Source organism: Lipophrys pholis, assembly GCF_963383615.2.
Source record: "Lipophrys pholis genome assembly, chromosome: 14".
Lineage (NCBI taxonomy): Eukaryota > Metazoa > Chordata > Actinopteri > Blenniiformes > Blenniidae > Lipophrys > Lipophrys pholis.
Window position 1 is genome coordinate 1,209,672 of NC_137633.1, and position 25,610 is coordinate 1,235,281.

At 46.8% G+C, this 25,610-nt stretch overlaps 1 protein-coding gene across 1 annotated transcript in view; it reads left to right on the plus strand.

Annotated features, from left to right (window-relative positions):
• Nucleotides 1–623: 623 nt before the first annotated feature.
• The window catches only part of akap6 (A kinase (PRKA) anchor protein 6), a gene marked incomplete at both ends in the record, with an annotated part of 133,281 nt that continues 108,294 nt past the window's right edge, over nucleotides 624–25,610 (plus strand). Inside the window, 9 exons of the mRNA XM_080479808.1 lie at nucleotides 624–868; nucleotides 1,139–1,310; nucleotides 15,097–15,206; nucleotides 15,291–15,432; nucleotides 16,023–16,586; nucleotides 17,484–17,819; nucleotides 18,322–18,462; nucleotides 18,551–18,691; nucleotides 19,390–19,644. Of these exons, the coding sequence (XP_080335934.1) occupies nucleotides 624–868; nucleotides 1,139–1,310; nucleotides 15,097–15,206; nucleotides 15,291–15,432; nucleotides 16,023–16,586; nucleotides 17,484–17,819; nucleotides 18,322–18,462; nucleotides 18,551–18,691; nucleotides 19,390–19,644 (2,106 nt within the window). The remainder of the gene's footprint in view (nucleotides 869–1,138; nucleotides 1,311–15,096; nucleotides 15,207–15,290; nucleotides 15,433–16,022; nucleotides 16,587–17,483; nucleotides 17,820–18,321; nucleotides 18,463–18,550; nucleotides 18,692–19,389; nucleotides 19,645–25,610) is intronic.

A 25,610-nucleotide genomic window follows, 5' to 3' on the forward strand; every position in this document is an offset into this window, starting at 1 on the left:
CCCCTCTCTCTTCCCTCTCTCTCTCCCCCTCTCTCTCCTCCCCTCTCTCCTCCCCCTCTCTCTCCTCCCCCTCTCTCCTCCCCCTCTCTTCTCCCCCTCTCCCTCCTCCTCCCCCTCTCCCCCGCCTCTCTCTCTTCCCCCTCTCTCCTCCCCCTCTCTCTTCCCACTCTCTCCTCCCCCTCTCCCTCCCCCGCCTCTCTCTCCTCCCCCTCTCTCTTCCCTCTCGCTCCTCCCCCACTCTCTCCTCCCCCTCTCTCTTCCCTCTCTTCCCCCTCTCTCTTCCCTCTCTTCCCCCTCTCTCCTCCCTCTCTTCCCCCTCTCTCTTCCCTCTCCTCCCCCTCTCTCCTCCCCCTCTCTCTCCTCCCCCTCTCTCCTCCCCCTCTCTCTCCTCCCCCTCTCTCCTCCCACTCTCTTCTCCCCCTCTCCCTCCTCCTCCCTCTCTCTCCTCCCCCTCTCTCTTCCCCCTCTCTCCTCCCCCTCTCTCTCCTCCCCCTCTCTCCTCCCCCTCTCTCTCCTCCCCCCCCTCTCTCCTCCCCCCCTCTCTCTTCCCCCTCCAGTTACCTCCCATGACTCCTGTCCATTCGCATTAGGAATCCTGGTCCTCGACTCTCTGCTCTTCTACCATGAGCGTCCTCGCTCTCTCCCCGGTGGCACCCGATCCCCCCTCCCCGATGCTCACCTCCATCACCCCCGTCACCCCGACCCTGGACCGCTGCGTCTCCTCCCGCCACGCTGGGGACGCCGTCGCCCCCCGCAGCCCCGATCCGGAGCAGCGGCCACAGGATGGGGCCTCCTCGCCGGACCCCGGCCCCAGCAGGGCCGGCCTCTCCGGGGGAGGAGCCCACCTGGGGGGAGACCCCTCCCACAGGTAACCAAACACACGGTCTCAGGTCACGGTTAAACTGCAACGTTACAAGTGAAAACACATCGTTTTTGTGTTTTCGTCCGTTTCCATAGAAAATCCATAAAGGCTTAAAACGATGCAGTTTACCTGTTTGGCCACTAGTGGTGCTGTTGTTGCATTATTTTGCTCAACCTTCCCTCTAAATGTAAATAACGAAGCTGGATGAGAAGACTCATGAAGCATAAGGTGTGAGGGGTCTGCTCTCCTTCAGTCTGACTTTGTCGCTGGTTCCAGGTCCAGGAAACCCCCGCCTCTGCACACCGGCGCTGACTGGAAGGTGGTCCTCCACCTGCCGGAGATCGAGACGTGGCTGCGAGCGACGGGCGAGCGAGTCACGCAGCTCTCTCACTCCGTGGGACAGGACAGCAACAGCAGACACGTGGACGTCCACCTGGTGCAGCTCAAGGTAGAAACACGAACTCACCGTGTGGACGACGACGTCTGGCTTTAGTTTGGGCCTTTTCTGGGGTTTACTTCCTGACCTTTGACCTCTGGGTTTTTATCAACTTTCAGTTAGACGTTAGTGAACTCCACGGTTTGGGAATTGATCTTATTTTTGTGATTCCAATTCTATTTTCGATTCTGCTTAACGATTCGGTTCTTTATCGACCCTCTGATCGATTCTCATTTGGAAATGAAGCCGCCGCCGCCGCCGTGTGCGACTGGTTCTGCTTATTGGTCAAATGTCCTCTCGTTGATGAAACATCCACTTTGCCAGTTGCCCTGTTGTCGTCCGTTCTCCTGAATTGGAACCAAACTTTAGAGCGCCTGTGCCGTTTGGGCGCCACGTTTCCTGCCGGCGGCGCCGGTGAACGACGTCACAGATTATGTGGTGACGTCGTTCATGTCCTCTGGAATCGATCAGGGAATTCAGAGGAATTGAAACACAGAACTGGTTCTCAGCAAGAATCGGCTTTCGATTCTCATCCCTGGTGGACGCCAGCGGCTCGTCTCCTCCTCTGTGACTGACACACACACACACACACACACACACACACACACACACACACACACACACACACACACACACACACACACACACACACACACACACACACTGGACCATCCAGCCTCAGGCAGCTGGTTTCCCATCATGCCTCGGTGTTATGTAAGGCGCCGGCGGTCACACAGAGGGACTCTGCTGCTTCTGGTTATGTAACTGCAGTCGGCTCTGGAGTCAGAATCCATCAGAATCCATCAGAATCCATCAGAATCCATCAGACAGAAGAAAGTCGCGGCGTCGCCTCGTCTCTGAAACATTTACTTCCTCTGAAGGTTTGAGGAAAAGTACCTGAAGAGGACGACGCCTGCTGCAGACGTTTGTTTTGAGTTTGAGTTTGGTGGATGTTTGCTAAAGTGGTCAGAGACTTTAAGAAATGCTTCCAGACAATAGTTTGGACAAGTGCCAAAGTTATTTTCGGATTATGGTGGATGTTGGATTTTAAAAGTGGACGTTTGCAGAAGTGTTCACAGACTGCAGGCATTTATAATGGGGACATTGTCGGTCATTGACGTCAACTGAAGTTATTGGGAGGAGGACGATGCTCTATAATCTGGATGTTAGAGGAGGAAGATGCTCTATAATCTGGATGTTAGAGGAGGAAGATGCTCTATAATCTGGATGTTAGATGAGGGAGATGCTCTATAATCTGGATGTTAGATGAGGGAGATGCTCTATAAACTGCAGTTGTGAGTCATTCTGGAGGATTATTAATTGATGGGTTGATATTTTTACCTGCAGTGACTCAGACGTTTCCTCTTTCCTGTTTCAGTATTTATAGAAACGAGGATAAAAAAAAAAGAAAACCACACAATCATCTTTCTTTCATTTTTTTTTATTTTATACTTCATGAGTTCTGCTCTTTATTCTCACACAATGTTCGAATCCAAAAAGCAAATTTAATTTAAACTACCTCAGGTCAGATGGGGTCTTCTATGATCTACAGCGCCACCTAAAGGGGCCCTGGGAAAACAGTGTGGAAGTTCATATCAGCTCTTCAGTTGCTTGGCCTCATTGCCATTATTTAGATATCTGGCGCCCTCTAGTGGTAGGTACATGTAAGCGTCTGTAATATCTTTGAAAATCCATCACGTCACATTCTCTACATGCAGGGCTTTTAAAGCTTCTCAGAAGGAAATTACCAGTTGGGAAATTCCTACTTTTGAGTTGGGAGCGTTCTGTGAAGTGGCACCTTCTGTTTGTGTTTCTCCTGTCGGCGCTCGTCTTCATCACTTCATCACTTCATCTCTGGAAAACATCAAAACAGGATCTCATCACGTTTGTCGTATAAATAGGAAGGAAAATAGAGATTATATTACAAAATAGTCAAATATATGAAATTAGAATCAGTCATAAAAAGGATTAATGGAAAAAATCTTAAATCTGCTTGGATTTATTTATTGTATTTTGTTCAGATTATATTTGTGTATACATATATATATATTTTTTGTTTTCTTTATTATTCACTATTATAAATAGAAATACAAATAATGAAAGTAGTTTGACAGCATAACATCAGAAACACATTGTATTTGTAAATCTTTACATTAGCCTTGTTATTTCTCTTTAATATTATTATTATTATTATTATAATTATAATTATTAATAATGATAATAATGTTATTAGATTAAATTAGTTTTAATACTTTTTAAGCCTTTATTATTGCATATTAAAATTGAAAATTTCAAACCACAAAACAACAAAATGCAGCAAATTCGCTCTGAAAAGTTTGTTTTAAAGTATTAAAGTATTTCTATGTTATCAATATTTCTATTTATTATTTAGCTATTTTAATAATTTTAATGTCGGCCATTAAAACTCATAAAATCATAAAATGATTTTTTGAATTTGTCTGAATAAAATTATGAATATTATTTATATGAATAGTTGTTTGTAAACATTTAGTTTGTTTAAATATTCATGTTTATTCAGGGTATTTTTAACAGTCTGTGAGCTCCATCTAGCGGTGGTTTTATAGTATTACAATAGATCCATTAACTACTGTTGATCTTCTCTTGAATCCAGTTTCCAGATGAAGCTTCAGCAGGTGAAAGAAAAGTCTCTGATTAGAGAGGAAGTTAAAGACTTCAGTTAATCCATCCGACATGTCGGTCTGAACCTTTTAATCCTGGAGCTCATAGTAGATTAACACTGAGATTAGAAATCCTTACAGCTTCAGCTCGCTGGTTTTAATTCCACATGATCACAAACCACATTTCCATTATTCGACTGTAAGAAATCCCAGCAGAGCTACTTTCAGCGCATTGTAGATTTATTTTGAAACTCTTGTCTGTGACAGGAAGTCAGTGTAAAGATCAAAGGACTGAAGTGATGAAGACCTGGAAAGACAGAATCAAACTCTGTTTAAACAACAAGATGTTTTTCACAGGACAACATTTTGAAAACGATGTTCGTTAAAACAATCTTCAATTTCTGACACACACACACACACACACACACACACACACACACACACACACACACACACACACACACACACACACACACTGCAGAACATGGACATTCTAATGGACAGAAGTTGGACTGTTATTATGGTGACTGTCAAAATAAAAGTACCAAGTTGGATTGTTATTGTGGTGACTGTCAAAATAAAAGTACCAAGTTGGACTGTTATTATGGTGACTGTCAAAATAAAAGTACCAAGTTGGACTGTTATTATGGTGACTGTCAAAATAAAAGTACCAAGTTGGATTGCTATTATGGTGACTGTCAAAATAAAAGTACCAAGTTGGACTGTTATTATGGTGACAGTCAAAATAAAAGTACCAAGTTGGATTGTTATTATAGTGACTGTCAAAATAAAACTACCAAGTTGGACTGTTATTATGGTGACTGTCAAAATAAAACTACATGGTCCTGGCACTCTGGAGGCAGCGTCGTTCTGATTGGCTCCACTGAGCATGTGCAGAAGGACTAGTTGCTGCGGCCGTGGGGAGCATGTAGAGGAGCAGCAGAGACACAGAGACGGAGCGTTTCCACAATCTTTAGTTTTCACCAAGACTGTTTTAAAAAACGTCCACTTTGAGAGCCGTTTGGCAAAAGTTGCATTTTCAGTGACGAGGTTGTCGTGTGGACGAGACCCGACGGGTGACGGATGGAAATTCAGGGAAGATTTGAGGAAGTTGGGGCGTCAATAGTGGTTAAAACAATAAATTCTACCTTCAGAATAAAGGCTGAGGATCTTCTTCTTCATGGAACAATAAAATCCTCCTGAACCTAAACTTCCCTTAAACACCTGATGGAGGAAACCATCCGTCCAGTGTGTGTGTGTGTGTGTGTGTGTGTGTGTGTGTGTGTGTGTGTGTGTGTGTGTGTGTGTGTGTGTGTGTGTGTGTGTGTGTGTGTGTGTGTGTGTGTGTGTGTGTGTGTGTGTGTGTGTGTGTGTGTGTGTGTGTGTGTGTGTGATAACGAGCTCCTGGATTCACCTCCAGCTCCGGTCCCACTTATCGCACCAAATTGCAGGTGTGGCGGCGGCGGCGCGGCGGCGTCAGGAGATGGGAGCGGACAGATCGTCAGACGGCCGTTTGAAATGGTATTCATGCCTGCGGTGATCGCTCTCCTCCTTTGCTTTGTTCCTCTCCTTCATCCCTCCTTCCTCTGCCTCCCTCTGTCAGATTCCCAATGCGTTTGCCTGCAGGGCTTTTTTCTCTAACCTGACCTTGCTGCCGAGCCACTGTAGGACACGATTATAGTGATGCAACAACTGTGTGTGTGTGTGTGTGTGTGTGTGTGTGTGTGTGTCTGTGTGTGTGTGTGTCTGTGTGTCTGTGTGTGTGTGTGTGTGTGTCTGTGTGTCTGTCTGTCTGTCTGTCTGTGTGTCTGTGTGTCTGTCGGTATGTCAGCCTCTCAGCCATTCTTAGCATTCGGCTGCAGGCGGCGTGGAACAGCTGCCTGGAAAATGTCCTGGCTGCTCTGAAAGGGGAGAGGCTACACACACACACACACACACACACACACACACACACACACACACACACACACACACACACACAGAGGTCTGGCGTCTCAGTAAATGCTTTTAAATAAGAGTAATCAGGAGTTGTTTTCCTGTTTGTGCTCTGAAGGCTCCAGTGAAGCTGCAGTCAGATCCTCCCGTTTCAATCAGTTCAGTTTCAACATCCTGCTGACGTCTCTGACGTCACGGCCGCCGACACGCCGGGAACCCTGGGAGGACCTCCTCCTGAGGACCTCCTCCTGAGGACCTCCTCGTGAGGAGCTTCACTCAGTCCAGCTGATGAGACGATACGTTTCCCACAATGCACCTCTGCAGGAGAGCAGTCGTCCAGGAGTCCCTTTGACCTTCTGACCCGGAGTGAGAACTGACGGTGGCGTTGAGCGGTCACTTTGATTTATCTCCGTCACCACGGGAGGGAATGTTCTCACCCTCTGGATCTGGATCCCTTTTTGTTTCAGAAAAGTTTCACGGCAACGCGGCAGTGTTCGTGAAACGGTTTGCCTACTCTGCAATGGCGGAAACAGAATATGTAGTTTTCATGTTGTGCCACTAGATGGCACTGTTGTTATGGTCCGTCTTGCGCATGTCAGAAGTGACCTTTATGTCCGTTCCCATGGCGACGGAGCCCGAGCATTTTCAGGAAGTTCTATCATGGGAGTCGTTTTCTAAAAGTTTCATTGGCTCTGAGCGGCGGCGTGTGAACGGACCCCAAAACGATACGAGAGTTTTCTGTTTTCACTGGAAGATCGTCGCCGTGGAAACGAGGTCTTCATTTGTCTTCCAACAACTTTTGACTCCAGTGTGAAGAAGACGGAGGATCTCAGAGTCAATAATCCAGATTTGTGCACATTATCAAAACAGGCCGCACAGGGGGAACTTTACCAAGTAACTAATAGTTACAGAAAATAAAAAGTAACTAAAGTATAAAGAGAATATTTAAAATATGTAACTTGGAGCCGTGATCAACTTCTGATTGTTAGAGAGTTGCATAACAGTCATAGTGGTGTGTGTGTGTGTGTGTGTGTGTGTGTGTGTTTGGGGGGGGGGGTCGATCTTAAAATAACCTCCCCAACTGTTGTCACCCCTCCTCCCCCCAACACCCTCCGAGAAGCAGGTCAACACACACACACACACACACACACACACACACACACACACACACACACACACACACACACACACACACACACACACACACACACACGAACACACACACAGTTGGCCGTCAGTCGGTCACCATTCCCCCACATGGGAGCAGCACTCTGGATTAACTTTCTAACTTTTCTGCTTCTTTGAGCTCTTTTGTGTTTTTCTAATTTCTTTTTGTTTGGAGAATTCAGATTTTTCTCTCCGTGAGGTTTAAAAAGATCCAGAAGTGAAACGGTAAGACGGGAGGTTATTGGAGGAATCACTCTGTGATCTTTGCCTTCATGTGAGGAACTAGAACATGAATATTTCTGCTTTGAAAGCAGGTGTGAAAAACTACAAGCTTTTAAAAGAGTTTGAGTTTTTTTAAAAGTTAAATGAGAAACTGTCATCATGTTACTTTATGACTGCACTTGACCAGTTTTACTTGTGTAACATGGTTCAGACGAAATGTCTGTGTCAGTTAAGTAAGAAAATGAGATTAATTCCCATTTGCAAGATGTTTTCAAGTGAAAACAGAAAACTTTCGTAACGTTTTGGGGTCTGTTCACACGACAACACGACACTGACACAGAGCTCAGAGCTCAGAGCTCAGAGCTCCCAATGTGGATCTTTAACAGAACGACACTTGTGCAACTTTTTCTTTGTGGTATGACAGTCACCATAATAACAATCCAACTTGGTGGTTTTATTTTGACAGTCACCAGAATAACAATCCAACTTGGTGGTTTTATTTTGACAGTCACCAGAATAACAATCCAACTTGGTGGTTTTATTTTGACAGTCACCGTAATAACAATCCAACTTGGTGGTAATAACAATCCAACTTGGTAGTTTTATTTTGACAGTCACCGTAATAACAACCTAACTTGGTAGTTTTATTTTGACAGTCACCGTAATAACAATCCAACTTGGTGGTTTTATTTTGACAGTCACCGTAATAACAATCCAACTTGGTGGTTTTATTTTGACAGTCACCAGAATAACAATCCAACTTGGTAGTTTTATTTTGACAGTCACCGTAATAACAATCCAACTTGGTGGTTTTATTTTGACAGTCACCGTAATAACAATCCAACTTGGTGGTAATAACAATCCAACTTGGTAGTTTTATTTTGACAGTCACCGTAATAACAACCTAACTTGGTAGTTTTATTTTGACAGTCACCGTAATAACAATCCAACTTGGTGGTTTTATTTTGACAGTCACCATAATAACAACCTAACTTGGTGGTTTTATTTTGACAGTCACCAGAATAACAATCCAACTTGGTAGTTTTATTTTGACAGTCACCAGAATAACAATCCAACTTGGTGGTTTTATTTTGACAGTCACCGTAATAACAATCCAACTTGGTGGTTTTATTTTGACAGTCACCGTAATAACAATCCAACTTGGTGGTTTTATTTTGACAGTCACCGTAATAACAATCCAACTTGGTGGTTTTATTTTGACAGTCACCAGAATAACAATCCAACTTGGTGGTTTTATTTTGACAGTCACCGTAATAACAATCCAACTTGGTGGTAATAACAATCCAACTTGGTAGTTTTATTTTGACAGTCACCGTAATAACAACCTAACTTGGTAGTTTTATTTTGACAGTCACCAGAATAACAATCCAACTTGGTGGTTTTATTTTGACAGTCACCGTAATAACAATCCAACTTGGTGGTAATAACAATCCAACTTGGTAGTTTTATTTTGACAGTCACCGTAATAACAACCTAACTTGGTAGTTTTATTTTGACAGTCACCGTAATAACAATCCAACTTGGTAGTTTTATTTTGACAGTCACCAGAATAACAACCTAACTTGGTAGTTTTATTTTGACAGTCACCGTAATAACAATCCAACTTGGTGGTTTTATTTTGACAGTCACCGTAATAACAATCCAACTTGGTGGTTTTATTTTGACAGTCACCAGAATAACAATCCAACTTGGTAGTTTTATTTTGACAGTCACCGTAATAACAATCCAACTTGGTAGTTTTATTTTGACAGTCACCGTAATAACAATCCAACTTGGTAGTTTTATTTTGACAGTCACCGTAATAACAATCAAACTTGGTAGTTTTATTTTGACAGTCACTGTAATAACAATCCAACTTGGTAGTTTTATTTTGAAAGTCACCGTAATAACAACCTAACTTGGTAGTTTTATTTTGACAGTCACCGTAATAACAATCCAACTTGGTAGTTTTATTTTGAAAGTCACCGTAATAACAACCTAACTTGGTGGTCTGTCCACTAGAACGTTCTCCCAGTGTTCCCGTTAAGAGCTCATTGTTCTCTGCTGTGTGTGTGTGTGTGTGTGTGTGTGTGTGTGTGTGTGTGTGTGTGTGTGTGTGTGTGTGTGTGTGTGTGTGTGTGTGTGTGTGTGTGTGTGTGTGTGTGTGTGTGTGTGTGTGTGTGTGTGTGTGTGTGTGTGTGTGTGTGTGTGTGTGTGTGTGTGTGTGTGTGTGTGTGTGTGTGTGTGTGTGTGTGTGTGTGTGTGGCTTCATTACAGAAACAACCAGCAGCGCCCACTAGTGGCCTGACATGGTAAATACCCTGAAACGAAATATTTTCACTCTAAAGGTAAAGGAGCCTTAATGGAGAACAGGTAGACTCCACACAGGAAGTCAGGACTGGAGGAACCGCTGCTGCCCCGTGTTCACCCCCGGTCACATGACCAGGCTGAGAGTTCCTCTGGTTGAGCTCGGGCCCGTCGGCGGCCGGGGGCGGGGGTTTGCTGGCGTGTCATTCAGGTTTGAAGGTGAAGTCTCTCAGATGTCCGTCAGCCGAGTTAACGTGGACGCAGGATGAAAAAGAGCCGAGTTTGGAGTGTATTTTATATTTTTTTTGCAGAAGCTACCACTTTGAAAAAATTACTGGAACAAGCCTTTGTATGGGCGCAGCGGGTCCGGGTCGTCTTTGAAGCAGCTTTAATTTGAATACTCCGGGGGGGGAAGGAGCACACGCTATTTGATCTCCAAGGTAAAACACGCGGCGCTGATGGGCTGAAGTGGAGGAGTTGAAGGTTATTAGACCCAATGGGTGTGGATGAGGCCGAGCTGTCGCGGGCGGTTTGAACGCGGCCCGTCTGAGGCCCTTGATGTCGGCCGTGATGAGGGTGAGCTGGGATTGGAGCTGAAGCCCGAGTCGACTTGCCTCAGATTGATTTTAGGCAATTAGAAACCCTGCTGGATGTATGGACTCTGTGATTGACAGGTCATGTCTTCACTCGACGTGACTGGAGTGCCAGAGTGTGTGTGTGTGTGTGTGTGTGTGTGTGTGTGTGTGTGTGTGTGTGTGTGTGTGTGTGTGTGTGTGTGTGTGTGTGTGTGTGTGTGTGTGTGTGTGTGTGTGTGTGTGTGTGTGTGTGTGTGTGTGTGTGTGTGTGTGTGTGTGTGTGTGTGTGTGTGTGTGTGTTGGGGCAAAAAAGTGTGGTTTACTAAATATCAGCTATAAATGAAGCTGCTGTCTTTATATATTTTTTAATCTTGTATGAATGTTATTGTAAAACTCATTCACTTCAATTATTCTCCTTCAGACTCAAATATCTCGAGTACTTAGTTTAAAAATATTGAGGGTTCGATGATTTTCTTCACGGAAACTTGATGTCTCAGATTATAGAGCATCTTCCTCCTCTAACGTCAGATTATAGAGCATCTTCCTCCTCTAATATCAGATTATAGAGCATCTTCCTCCTCTAACGTCAGATTATAGAGCATCTTCCTTCTCTAACGTCAGATTATAGAGCACCTTCCTCCTCTAACATCAGATTATAGAGCCTATATCTCCTCTAACGTCAGATTATAGAGCATCTCCCCCTCTAACGTCAGATTATAGAGCGTCTATCTCCTCTAACGTCAGATTATAGAGCCTCTATCTCCTCTAACGTCAGATTATAGAGCCTCTATCTCCTCCCACCAACTAGAGTTTCATGAAATAGTTCCGACGCTGCTCTACATGGAAACATCTTTGTCACATAATTCCAACACAGAAAGTAACAATGAGCAGGACAGAAAGTTTTTTCCTCTGTAGGACGTCCACCAAACGGTACCCTGGTGTGTGTGTGTGTGTGTGTGTGTGTGTGTGTGTGTGTGTGTGTGTGTGTGTGTGTGTGTGTGTGTGTGTGTGTGTGTGTGTGTGTGTGTGATTAACTGCTCTGCTTCCCTCTTGATTTCCCCCCGGGGCGTTTCCGATGAGGCGGCGTCGTCCCGTCGGACTCGCGGGTTCGTTCGTGAGATGAGAGACTTTCTAAATCCCACATTTGACTCCAGATTAAGACGGACGCGGCCGCCGCTCTGTCAATGTCTGGAGGGACGGGCTTTGTACAGAAACAAGGCGGAGGCATCGAACCGGTGATCCCAGTCGGAGGTTGGGGTTTTCCCGCTCTGGTCAGTTTGCTGGCGTGAAGACGGACGGACGTCCCCCGGGACAGCTCGGGTCAATACTGTGTTCTGGTTTTCATCTCTATTTCCTTCAATGGATTTCAGTGACTCATCGTTACTTGTACAGAAAGTAGTTCTGGCCCGGCAGAGCTTTACTGTTGACGGTGTAAAAAGACAGTGGATAGAATCTGTAGTAAGAAAAACCATGAATTTCACTGAAAAGAAAAATACACGAGTAGTTTTGTTGACGTTACTTCATGAGACGCCCTTTGAAATCATGTCTGTTATTAAAGGAGGGAGTATGACGTTTTCACTCCTTCATGAAGCTGTTCATCCCTTCATTTATCCATTTTATTGAGGTGTGGCATCCCCCAAGGCTCCACACTGGGTCCTCTACCTCTCATCCATCTGACTTCATCTACGTCTAAATGAAGTTGCGTGTTGTTTGACTTCCAGCTGATCCGCGCAGTTTTGTTCTTCCTCACTTCAAACGAGACGCCGTTGCTTTTCGTGGGCTCCATATATGGGCGACTGTGTCCACCGAGACTTCAAAGTCAAATATGTGATGATATGAACCAGATCAGACACTCATGTGCAGAGATGAGACGGTCCTCAGCTTCGACCAATCCCACTCTGGGTGTTTCAGTCAGGAGGGACGGCAGGAAGTGAAGCAGGAGACCATGAACACCAGATCAGAGCCGACGATTGTCACAAGATATATGTTGGCCTGTCGTGGCTGTTGTGGTGATCTTACAGGAAGTGACAACGGGAACTGACTGCTTGCTCCCTTCATCCTGTTCGTCAGTTTGGCGTCCCTCAAGGCTCAGTCCACGGCCCTCTACTTTTCTTTCTAAATGTCTACTTCATGCCGCTTCTTCTCAGAGAAACGGATGTTTCGTTGTGATTTCTTGTACTTTAACTTTTCAGCGGTTTCACACCCGAGGGTGGCGCCACCTACTGGTAGGACGTGGTGAATGTTATGGCCTCCAGAGGTCTTTATTTATTTATGATAGTTTCTGTTTAGAGAAGGAGGAAACCAAGATGGAATATTTGCACCGTGTTTAAACAACTGGATAATGATCTGTTTTCAGTAGGTGTCCCTCAAGGCTCCATGCCTGGTCCACTGCTGTTTTTAGATAATCCCAGACAAAGGATGACCGACCGTGTTGATTTTGCAGCTTTCAGACCTTCTAGACCCCTAAAGGTGGGAACACAGTCTGCAGTCTTTTATTTTCTAAAGCTTGTTCTGGAACTATGATGGCGTCAGTGTAGGAATCCTGGTGAAACTAATGGAGAAGATCTGCATCGTCGGTCTGCAGCAGTTCGTCCTCCCGGTGATGGAGCGGCCGGGTGTGTTTTGGTCTGTGGAGTTCTTCAGCCGTTCTTCATGGCGGCCCGGTGGTCCAGCGCGCGGCCGCAGCCCCACATGTACAGTAGCGTCGGGTTTATTTTGCAGCGCCGCTCAGCCGAGCTGGCAGCGTGTGTGACCTACATTCTGACATGCCTGCCGCGGTTTGAATCCCGGCCGAGGTGTTGTGTTGTCCGGGCAGGTCACCATGGAGCGGCGCGGTGACTCAGCGGCCAGAGGTGGATGTAAAGGATCCGTCGCAGGTTCAACGCCAGGTCGCCTGCTTCTCTAAAGGTTGTCTAAATTTAGCTTGTGCCAGTTCTGTAGCTATGGGGGAATATTATTATTCACATGTATTTCTGTTGCAGGACTTCTCATGCTCGTCCACATGACATCACATAAATCCTTCAGTTTCAAAGACACATTGCCTGGGACACATGACCTCAGTCACTTCTCAGGACAGTGGAGACTAAGGCTGCAACATCGAATCAATTAAATGGATAAAAATTGATGATTAAAAGCGTTGGATAACAGATTTAAACAGATTCAGCACAAACTCAACTGCAGGATCTTTTAACAAGTCCAACATCGTCGACTTCGTATCAGTAAACTGAAGCTGAAAGTATTTGTGTGTGTTCGGGTCGGCCGCTGTTATTTTAGAATGGAGTCTGTCTGCCTGTCTGTCTGTCTGTCTGTCTGTCTGTCTGTCTGTCTGTCTGTCTGTCTGTCTGCCTCTCTGTCTGTCTGTCTGTCTGTCTGTCTGTCTGCCTCTCTGTCTCTCTGTCTGTCTGTCTGTCTGTCTGTCTGTCTGTCTGTCTGTCTGTCTGTCTGTCTGTCTGTACTTTTACTGGATCTGAATTTAGTTTGGAAACATTCGTCAACAGCGACAGAGTTTCTCTCTGACGTTGTGGTTTGTTCAAGAAGACTGAAGTGAAGTGGGCCCAGCCTGATCTGATTTGGTTGATCCTGACTCGTCCAGACAGGACGTGGTCCACTGGAGGACGTGGTCTTCCAGAGTAGAATGATCTGGTCTGGGCTGAACATGAAGCGGTCTGACTGGAGGAGCCGCCTGGTGTCTGACTGGAGGAGCCGCCTGGTGTTTGTTCTCCATGACGCCATATGATTCAACTTGGCTTCAGAACTTGGTCAGACTAGACTTGAACACTATGTTTAATAATTGAATGAACCTACCTGGACTTAGTGTGACATGCTGGACTCGGAGCTGGACTGTAGTGGATTATCTTAACTTGAGCTGTCTGGATTGGAAATGACCCAACGGGACTTGATGCTAATTGACTTTAGACTTTGGCTTAACTTCTCTGATTGAACTGGACGATACAGAGTCTGGACACATGACCAGACCTACTATATAGGAGGGACTAGTAGGAGATAGGAGGGACTGGTAGGAGATAGGACGGACTAGTAGGAGATAGGACGGACTAGTAGGAGATAGGAGGGACTGGTAGGAGATAGGAGGGACAAGTAGGAGATAGGAAGGACTAGTAGGAGATAGGAGAGACTAGTAGGAGATAGGAAGGACTAGTAGGAGATAGGAGGGACTGGCAGGAGATAGGAGTGACTAGTAGGAGATAGGAGGGACTAGTAGGAGATAGGAGGGACTAGTAGGAGATAGGAGAGACTAGTACAAGATAGGAGGGACTAGTAGGAGATAGGAGAGACTGGTAGGAGATAGGAGGGACTGGCAGGAGATAGGAGTGACTAGTAGGAGATAGGAGGGACTAGTAGGAGATAGGAGGGACTAGTAGGAGATAGGAGGGACTAGTAGGAGATAGGAGAGACTAGTAGGAGATAGGAAGGACTAGTAGGAGATAGGAAGGACTAGTAGGAGATAGGAGTGACTAGTAGGAGATAGGAGGGACTAGTAGGAGATAGGACGGACTAGTAGGAGATATGACGGACTAGTAGGAGATAGGAGAGACTAGTACAAGATAGGAGAGACTGGTAGGAGATAGGAGGGACTAGTAGGAGATAGGAGAGACTAGTACAAGATAGGAGAGACTGGTAGGACGCACCCAGTTTTGTGGATTGAATCTACAAAATGTCTCTTTGAACTCTATTAATCTAAATAAGACGCAGGTTCACTCAGAACATTTGACAGAGAAGAAAAAGTGGAACATGTCAAACCGTTGCGACTCGTTATCCTTCTGCTCGTCCTCTCCAGTGGACCTGGTCCCACATGGAGCTGACTCATGTTTAAAAGTGGAGTCGTGACGTCTCAGCAGTTCTGCTTTCCCATCACTTTGTCTCTGCACACGTCGTGCTTCAGTGCTTCACTCCGGTCTCTGGGATCGGCTGGTTATTCAGTGTTTTTCTCCTCAGGACATCTGTGAGGACATCTCGGACCATGTGGAGCAGATTCACGCTCTGCTGGAGACGGAGTTCTCCCTGAAGCTCCTCTCCTACTCCGTCAACATCATCGTTGACATCAGGCGAGTCTCTGACTTTGTTCTCACTCTGTATTCTGTGATTCTGGACCGGATTGGTCCATTAAATGTCTCCTGTTGGTTGTTCAGGACGGTGCAGCTGCTGTGGCACCAGCTGAGAGTCTCGGTCCTGGTCCTGAAGGAGCGTCTGCTGCAGGGTCTGCAGGACTCCAACGGAAACTTCACCCGGCAAACCGACATCCTGCAGGCCTTCAGCCAGGACCAGCAGCAGGTACCAGACGTGATGCTTGATGTTCCACTCATCAAACCAGAGACCCACAGTGAAGTCAGACACACAAATACAGGAACCATGAGCGTCCAGAGTCCAGCGTCGGTCAACAAACTGATGTATTTCAGTGCTTCTTTCATTTATTTTCAACAAACTGCAGATGAAAAGAAGAAATATTCAGAAATACTGAACAAGGTGCCAGAAAAGTAAATTATATGTCTTCCTACGTCTCATTTTAATATTAAATATACGGGTAATCGTCATATCTTTTATGTAGAGCTGCAACAAATGACTGTTTTCACAGTCGACTTGTCTGATTGCTTAACATAAACTATTAAATGTTCATTCTTCAGCTGTTAGCTGCTGAATTTTGTAGACATATGTTTTTAGATAGCTGCTAAATAAATACAGACGAGAAGAAGCAGATCTTTTTCTAAAAGATTCCAATCAAACTTGCTGCCCAACACCCAGAGATTGGCCCAATGTTCAGTTCTCCTGGTGTCCCTGGGTGGAGGTGTTGTAGTCTGGCAGCTCGTCACACTGATGCATTTTCTCTGAAACGACTTTCAATTGGCTCCGCCTCTCCGCCGCAGACTCGTCTGGACGCCCTGACGGAGGTGGACGACTCCGGCCAGCTGACCATCCGCTGCAGTCAGGACTACTTCTCTCTGGACTGCGGCATCACCGCCTTCGAGCTCAGCGACTACAGTCCCAGCGACGAGCCCGAGGCCCGGGAGGCGGAGCCTAGAACCCAGGACCCCGCCCAGGAGCCGGATCAGACCCAAAACCCAACCCAGGACGGCCCAAACTCCGATCTGACAGACCAACAGCTGCACCGCAGTCTACCTGAACTCTCCCCACACAACCCCAGCGAGAGCGCCAAGCGCCCCCTGCAGGGCGTCAGCCACAGCACCGACGCGTCCCCCACGCAGCCGTCGCTCCCGAAGAGGGCCGCCCTGTTCTCGGAGGGGGGAGCCAGAGCGTGGGACTCCGGGGGGGGTTCGAGGAAGGCCAGCCCGCTCTCCGGGCTCCGGCTCCAGGCCGAGCTGAGCCGCAGCACCCCGTCCCTCATGGACCCGCCGGACCGCTCCAAGTTCTGGTTGGACCTGGACTCGGTCTATCCAGAACACGTGTCGCAGTCCTACGAGAGCCTGCAGGTTTGTGCTTCTAAAGGTTTCATATGCTTCAGAGAACTCACACTGTGTAGGACGGGGGGGGTCAAACATGAGGACCCAAACCGGCCTGCAGGAGGCGCCAGACCTGCAAACCACCGAGCAAAGTGTCAAGAAATTCATAGAAAGCTTTGATTTCTTAACAAATTTCTTAAGAGTGGCGGAGAAACCGCGTCACTCAGACCTGAGACGTCGTGATGCTGCCATGTAAGCTAACTAACTAGCATTAGCCCCAAATCAATACCCACAATGCAACAGCTGCAGGAGAAGGGTTTTATTTTGATTTTGACATTTCACTCTATTTTGTAGCAGGAGGTTTCATTAAAATTGGCTTCAGTTTGAGATTGAAGTCGCTTTCTATAGTAGATGTTTGGAAAATATAGACATTTTCATTAAAACGTCTACATCTTAAAGTTTAAATTTAAAGATTATTGTGGCACTATTTTACCGGCCAACTTGGGATGAAATTGGACTGTTTGTGTCTTCCGAGCTGGAACGTGTTCCACATTACTGATCTACGACCAAAGCTCGCTGAAACCTCAGTAACTGTAACTAATTTCACTAAAGTAATCACTTATTACCGTACTTTCTGGACTATTGAGCGCACCTGGATACAACAAACACCAATGACATTTAAAAAGAAAAAACAAACAAAGGTGGTAGTTACGTGATGCACCTGAACGCATCACCAATCCATCAATTAGCTGCATCACAGTGGCAGTTTTCCACGTACTGCAGTGTGTTTGATGAAAGTTAGTCGGGTTTTCCTTCACAGTAATAGTAGCGTCACATCCTATCATATTCAAACCCGCCGGGATTGGGATTACTCGCTATAATCTGTGTTTTTACTCTCCTGCGTTTCTCCTCTTCTCACACAATCAGGTCATGAACGGGCGGAACCTGCACCGAAGCCGGGCCGGCTCCAGACGCGCCGGGCGCCCGGAGGGGAGCGCCCCCAGGCCGCCGCCCGAGCAGAGGAGCTCGTCTGGGGCCAGACCCGCCGCCGCCGACGGCCCCCCGCCTCCCCGCCGCGCAGCCACCGGCCAAATGGAGAGGCGGCGGCGGCAGACACTCGCACGCAGTGAGGGGGACTCCGACTCCTCCCTCCCCTCCCCCGTGAGGGAGCAGCTCCTCTCCTCAGACATGGAGGCGTCCGGAGAGGACTCGGACCCCCGACCGCCGCACGGCAAGGCAGCGGTCTGGATCGTGAAGCGAGAGGTGAGGCAGCATTTGTTTTGCTCAGGAGGAGTCTGGAGAGCCGAAGGAGGGTTGATTTTTCCACTGACAGACGTTTGTTTCTTTCTTTCTTTTACTTAAACAATCATCAAACTTTTCCAGTTTTCCTGAAAGTTGTTTTTATCTTTAACTCTTTAATGACTTTAATTTCATGACTGAAAAATGGATCATAAATGAGAGCGCCTGCTTATTTTTCCAAGGTAACTTTCAATATCTGCAAGTTTCTGCTGAGACGTTTAAGTTCCAAATGTGTGACACGCAGCAGGATCTGGTCTGTGATTGGACGATTCACTGCAGAAACCACTGTAATGACTCCGGGAGGCTTCTAACATATGAGCCTGCAAAATGTGAAAATAAAAATATTTTTAAAGTGCAGTTCCTGAGTTGTCCACTAGGGTTCACACTATTTCAGTAAAAAAAAAAAAAAGTGATAATAGAAGAGTGGAGAACTGTTCTCACGGTTCCTGACGTGTCTCTGTGACAGGAAGGTCACGGCTCCTCCAAATCCAGCCCGGACAGGGAGCACTGGTACGGGTCGGAGGAGTTCCTGGCTCTGCCCGCTCAGCTCCGGAAAACCGAGCAGCTCGCCATGAAGCTGGAGAGTCTGTCCCACTCCATGCCGTCGGTGAGTCCACATGTAGGCTCCGCCCTTCTTTTCAAACCCTAAATGTTTGTGTGCTGTCCTCAACGGGATCACTGCCCCCTCGCTGCAGCGGCCGGCGGACTTTACCCAGGAGGCTTTGCAGGACGTGGACGACTGGGATTTGACGGACTGGGAGGTGGGAGAGGGCGGAGACAACGTGAGCAGCGTCGGAGAGAGTGGAGACGAAATCCCTTCTCCTCCACCGTCACTGGTAGGACATCACCGAACACTGTCCTCTCTGCAGCTGTAGTACTGTAGGAGGACTAATAACTACAGGTACTCGTTCTGTACTTCAGTGTTAGCATTAGCTTTAGCTTTAGCATTAGCACTGAACTGTGTGAGTCAGTTTAGTGATTTAATGATCAGTTAGTGGGAGGAAGATGCTCTAACCCCTCCTCCACAGTGCTCACCACTCCTCTACCGTACTATCTACCCCTCCACCAGACTAACAACTCCTCCACCCCTCCACCGTACTAACCACTCCTCCACAGTGCTCACCACCCCTCCACCGTACTAACCACTCCTCCACAGTGCTCACCACTCCTCCACAGTGCTCACCACCCCTCCACCGTACTAACCACCCCTCCACCCTACTAACCACTCCTCCACTCCTCCACCGTACTAACCACTCCTCCACCGTACTAACCACTCCTCCACAGTGCTCACCACCCCTCCACCGTACTAACCACTCCTCCACCCCTCCACCGTACTAACCACTCCTTCACCCCTCCACCGTACTAACCACTCCTCTACCGTACTGACTACCCCTCCACCGTGCTAACCATTCCTCCACCATAATAACAACTCCTCCACCCCTCCACCGCACTAACCGCTCCCCCACCATGCGAACCACTCCCCCACCGTGCCGCTCTATATCTGTTCAGAACAATCCTCTGTTCTCTCCTGCAGCCTCGGTACAGACGGAACCCGGCGTCCTGCTTCAGCCCCTCCTCCTCCAGCGACATGGCGGCCTCGCTGGACGGCAGCCTCGAGTCCGGCCCGCTCAGCGACCTGCAGTCCGAGGACGACGAGGGCCGCAGGTCGGCAGACCACCGGCCCACGGCGCCCCCTGTGGACGGGCGGGGATGTGCGATGCTGGTGCAGCGGCTTCTGGAGGACATCCAGAGACAGGACAAGGACCCCAGCGTGTGGAGGAAGATCGAGGTATTGTTCCAGAGCAGACGAACTGTTGCACTTTAATCCTGACGCAGGATGACAGCCTGAACCTTCGCCGGCCGGCCGGCTCCGCCGTGGCCGCGGTGATGGATTGGAGGGCTGGTATTGGATCGTCCCGTGGCCCCGTTAATTCATCACCTCTCTGCTAAAGGTCACGTTTGATTGGCAGGCAGATTATTGATGAGGCTGCCCGGTGAACTAATCAGTCATATCTGTCATATCGAATATGGTGAAATGCCAATAGCTCTGGGGATTCGTTCCCCTCGTGCTCCTTTTAATTAGCCACGATCGAGACGCTCCGCTGCTTTAAATCTTCTTTTTCATTGTTTGCTTTTATTTCCCTCTCTGGGTTTTATTCCTTCTCCAAACACCTCCGGCTCCTCCGGTCGGGTCTGCCTTCAGGGATCAATGACGACCCTCCGATCAGTCGAGCTGCAATGAGATGAAGAGCGGCGACACGTTTTAGCTTCAGTCGTTTGTTCAAAATGTTTCTCATTTCAGGCTTTTGTTCTGAAGTGGAAACTTTTATTTTGGAAAGTCTAACACACACACGCACACACACACACACGCACGCACGCACGCACGGACCGCTCTGCGTCTCCTCCTCATGTTGCAGGAGGTCTGTGCAGGAGCACAACACGGGCTGGCGCCCCCTTCAGGCAGTCAGGTCGACGACACGATGAGTCCAGAGATTATTTCTGGTTCTCTTCACATTTCCCCTTTATTTAGATTAGATATACATCTAAAAAATATAATTACCGACAATTTGCATAGATAAAAACTAATGAGTGTTAAAATGAAGCTCTGGTCCCCCGGAGTTCTTCACACTGAGTCAGTCTGTTTACTGAAGAAAGGTTTGGTGTTTTAGCATCAAGGTTTTTAAAATGATGTAGTGAGCACACACACACACACACACACACACACACACACGCACGCACGCACACACACACACACACACACACACACACACACACACACAGAGCTTCAGCTCCTCCACTGTTACCGTTTCACTGAACTCCTGTTTACTGCAGGCGGCGCCTCAGTAATCCTGGAATCACCGTTACAGGGAACTTTACCAAGTAACTTTTTGAAAAAGGAACTGGATTTAACTTCTTATCCAAATATCTGCTTCTCTAGTTTCTCCTTTTGTTGAGTTTCCAAACTCATCTGGACGTTTGTGTTTCTAAAGTCTCTCTCTGTCTGTCTCTCCTCTCTTTCTGTCTCTCTCTCTCTCTCTCTCTCTCTCTCTCTCTCTCTCTCGCTCTCTCTGTCTGTCTGTCTCTCCTCTCTCTCTCTCACGCTCTCTCTCTCTGTCTGTCTCTCCTCTCTTTCTGTCTCTCTCTCTCTCTCTCGCTCTCTCTGTCTGTCTGTCTGTCTCTCTCTCTCTCTCTCTCTCTCTCTCGCTCTCTCTGTCTGTCTGTCTCTCCTCTCTCTCTCTCACGCTCTCTCTCTCTCTCTGTCTGTCTCTCTCTCTCCCTCTCTGTTTCTGTCTCTCTCTCTCTTCTCTCTCTCTGTCTCTGTCTGTCTCTCTCTCCCTCTCTCTCTCTGTCTGTCTCTCTCACTCTCTCTCTTTCTCTCTCTGTCTGTCTGTCTCTCTCTCGCTCTCTCTGTCTGTCTCTCTCTCTCCCTCTCTGTTTCTGTCTCTCTCTCTCTTCTCTGCCTCTGTGTGTCTCTCTCTCCCTCTCTCTCTCTGTCTGTCTCTCCTCTCTCTCTCTCTCTCTCTCTCTGTCTCTGTCTGTCTCTCTCTCCCTCTCTCTCTCTGTCTGTCTCTCTCACTCTCTCTTTCTCTCTCTGTCTGTCTGTCTCTCTCTCTGTCTCTGTCTCTCTTTCTGTCTCTCTCTCTCCCTCTCTCTCTCTGTCTGTCTCTCCTCTCACTCTCTCTCTCTCTCTGACTCTGTCTGTCTCTCTCTCTCGCTCTCTCCCTGTCTGTCTCCTCTCTGTCTGTCTCCTCTCTTTCTGTCTCTCTCTCTCTCTCTCTCTCTCTCTCTCTCTCTCTCTCTCTCTCTCTCTCTCTCTCTCTCTCTCTCTCTCTCTCTCTCTCCTTGCTGTGTCCGCGGTCGGACATGAATATTTTATGTTTTTCTCCAGCCGGTCCCCCTTTGACCGTCTGGACCGCCGTCGGCTCGACCTTGACCTCCACATCATTTGTGATGTGCGGCGGCGCCGTCCTCGCCGAATCAGCGTCCTCGTCACGTCGGCGTGAAAACGTCCATACGTACGCAGACGCCTAAAGATTGTGATTGCGCTGCGTGTGGCGTGAGGCCTGAAGAGCATTCAAACCCAAACAGAAAGTAAAGAAGGCTGGTTAGATAAGTGTCCTGTGTGCGTCATGTGACCTGTGTGTGTGTGTGTGTGTGTGTGTGTGTGTGTGTGTGTGTGTGTGTGTGTGTGTGTGTGTGTGTGTGTCTGCCTGCGAGCTGTGGGAGACAGACAGACACACACTCACATCAGCAATCGTCTGATTGGCCCAGCGGGGGAACGCAGGGACGCCCACCGACAGCTCGGAGGATAAAGAGGCGGCGGGGTGTTCGTCTCCTCTTCTGTGTTTCTTTAGATAAACAGCGTGGGGGGAGGGGTGTGTGTGTGTGTATGTGTGTGTGTGTGTGTGTGTGTGTGTGTATGGGGGGGGGACACAGGAAGTACATTTCGAAGTTGAGTGGCGAGGCGTCGGATCACTGCTGCTCACACACAATAAATAGATCCACTGATTTGAGCTGGAAAGTCATGAACTCAGTTTTATTGGATGATTTTATTCATGATTAATATTACACTTTTAAATTATATAATTAAAAATGTGTATTTTTCTTCTTCTTCTAATTATTATTATAATTGATATTGTTAATCACGATTAGTTTGTATGTTAATTAAGTCTGATTTGTTTAATCTATAATATTTTTCTTTCAATTAACATCAAATCAATAATAATAATAATACATTTGCATTATTAGTTTGTTTGGAATTTGTTTATTTGTTGTATTTGAGTTATTCAATTAAATCATTATTATTTTATTATTAATATTATTATTTTGTTCTAGTAGTAGTAATAAACTTAAATTAAATGTTCTTGTGTAATTGAATAATAATAATAATAATAATAATAATAATAATAATAATAATAATATAATAATAGTAATTAATAACAACATGCAGTTAAATTACAAGGCTTCAGTTTTCTTATTGTTGTAATTTATTCGATGTGTTTTTAAGAAAAGAATTGATCTGATTTTATGAATGAACATTGAACATTGAAGAGTTCACAAGCAGGAAAACAAACAAAAACCAGCCTGACACTTTTTGACTCTCTGGAGCAGAAAATCTATTCAGACTGAAGTTCTTCTGTTAATTAAACCAGGAACATTTAATGATTGAAATCGTTGACTAGTTTAGGAAACAACGTTCATCTCGGCCTTAAAGATCTGGTTCAACTTCAACATGAACTTCAGGAGATTTTTAAATCTGTTATATTTACATGAACGCAGCGTCACAACCTTCATCTGCTGAGAAACGTCAGAGTTCAGTTCCTGTGTTCAGCCTGACGGGACGTTTCCTGCTCATTAGAAGTATAGAGCGGCGGCGAGCAGCAGCAGCGAGCGGCGGCGAGCGGCAGCCTCTCCTCCACACCAGCTTCCATGTTTTCTATTAAAAATAATTTAAATGAATTTCTAATCAAACTTTGCTCCCCTCCGGTTCTTTAATTTGGCGGCGGCAGCGGCGGCGGCCCAGACACGTTCAGGGATCGAATAACGAAGCCCGCTGTGGAAAATTGTCCGTCTCACCTGAAAACCCAGCAAAATGTTTGCGGACGCAGGAAATTCTGTCGCATCTCGAGTTTCTGCCGTCGTTCATAACTGATGTCTGCAAACGAGCTGCGAGAGACTCCAGGAGATTAATCTCAACTGGTTCTTCTCCTTGTTGGATTATCAAGCCTTTTTTTATTAAAATCAAGAAGCGCTAACATCCAGATTATAGAGCATCTTCCTCCTCTAACATCCAGATTATAGAGCATCTCCCTCCTCTAACATCAGATTATAGAGCATCATCCTCATCTAACATCCAGATTATAGAGCATCTTCCTCATCTAACATCCAGATTATAGAGCACCTTCCTCCAACATCCAGACTATAGAGCATCTCCCTCCTCTAACATCAGATTATAGAGCACCCCCTCCTCTAAAATCAGATCATAGAGCATCTCCCTCCTCTAACACCAGATTATAGAGCATCCTCCTCCTTTAACATCAGATTATAGAGCATCTCCCTCCTCTAACATCCATATTATAGAGCATCTCCCTCCCCTAACATCCAGATTATGGAACATCTTCCTCCTCTTACATCCAGATTATAGAGCATCTTCCGCCTCTAACATCCAGATTATAGAGCATCGCCCTCCCCTAACATCAGACTATAGAGAATCTCCCTCCTCGTACACCAGATTATAGAGCACCTTCCTCCTCTAACATCCAGATTATAGAGCATCTTCCTCCTCTAATATCAGATTATAGAGCATTTTAACCAACCTAACATCCAGATTATAGAGCATCGTCCTCCTCTAACATCCAGATTATAGAGCATCTTCCTCCTCTAACATCCAGATGATAGAGCATATTTCTCCTCTAACATCCAGATGATAGAGCATATTTCTCCCCTAACATCCAGATTATAGAGCATATTTCTCTCCTCTAACATCCCAGATTATAGAGCATCTCCCTCCCCTAACATCAGATTATAGAGCACCTCCCTCCACTAACATCCAGATTATAGAGCTTCTCCCTCCCATAACATCCAGATTATAGAGCATCTTCCTCCTCTAAAAGCAGATTATAGAGCATCTTCCTCCAGTAGCTGATTTGCTGCAGCAGGTTTTCGTATCGTTTTGTCAGCGTGTTGCGGCGCTGTTAGCGGTAGCGTATTACTCCTCGCCGCCCGCCGGGAGCCGCCGTCCGGATCGTTCAGCGCCGTCCTTCAGAACGCGCCGTCAGCTGAGCGGTAATTATCGGCGCGGCAGGAGGACGAGATGAAGCGCGATCGGAGGCGTGATGCTGAGCCGCGGCTCCCAGCAGGCCGCGGGGGCGACATCAAAGAGGCTGAGCGCTGCCCCAGTGCATGCTGGTCCGTGTTCCGACCAGTGATCACACCAACATCTTCCTCCTCCTCCTCTTCCTCCTCTTCCTCATTTCTTCTTTATTTTGAAGGTTTTTTCGTTTCTCTTGTTCACCTCTTTTATCATCAGTTCACCTCTCAGCTGATCTTCCCTCCTTCCTTGAGTCCTGACTTCCTGTCTTTCTTTCCTTGTCCTTTATTCTTTCATTCCTTCCTCCTTTCATCTCTTCTTTTTGTTGTTCACACGTTTTGTTTTCTCTTTCCTGTCACTTCTTCCTCTTTATGTCCGTTTCCTCTCCTCCTCCATCCTTTAATCCATTTTGCTGTCTCACTTTCTCCTTTTCATCTTCCTCCTCCCCCTCTTCATCTTCCTCCTCCCCCTCTCATCTTCCTCCTCTTCATCAATACTTTTGATTTCCATCTCCTCTTCATAACGAGCCGAGCAGATGGACAGAATCATATTGATGTTTTTATTTATTTTTTTAAGGGTCACGCTTGTAATTAACATACAACTGTCAATCACTCAATGTCTGCAACACACACACACACACACACGCACACACACACACACCGCAGTGTGTGTGTAGCATGCGATGAGTTTGATGAAGCAGTCTCTCTCTCTCACTCTCTCTGTCACTCTTTCTTGCTCCCTCTCTCTTTCTATCCCTCCTTCCCTCTCTCTCCCTCCCCTCTCCCTCTCTCTCTCTCTCTCTCTCTCCCTCTCTCTCCCTCTCCCCCCTCTCTCCCTCTTCCTCCCTCCCTCCCTCCCTCTCTCTCCCTCCCTCTCTCTCTCTCTCTCTCTCTCTCTCTCTCTCTCTCTCTCTCTCTCCTCTCTCTCTCTCTCTCTCTCTCTCT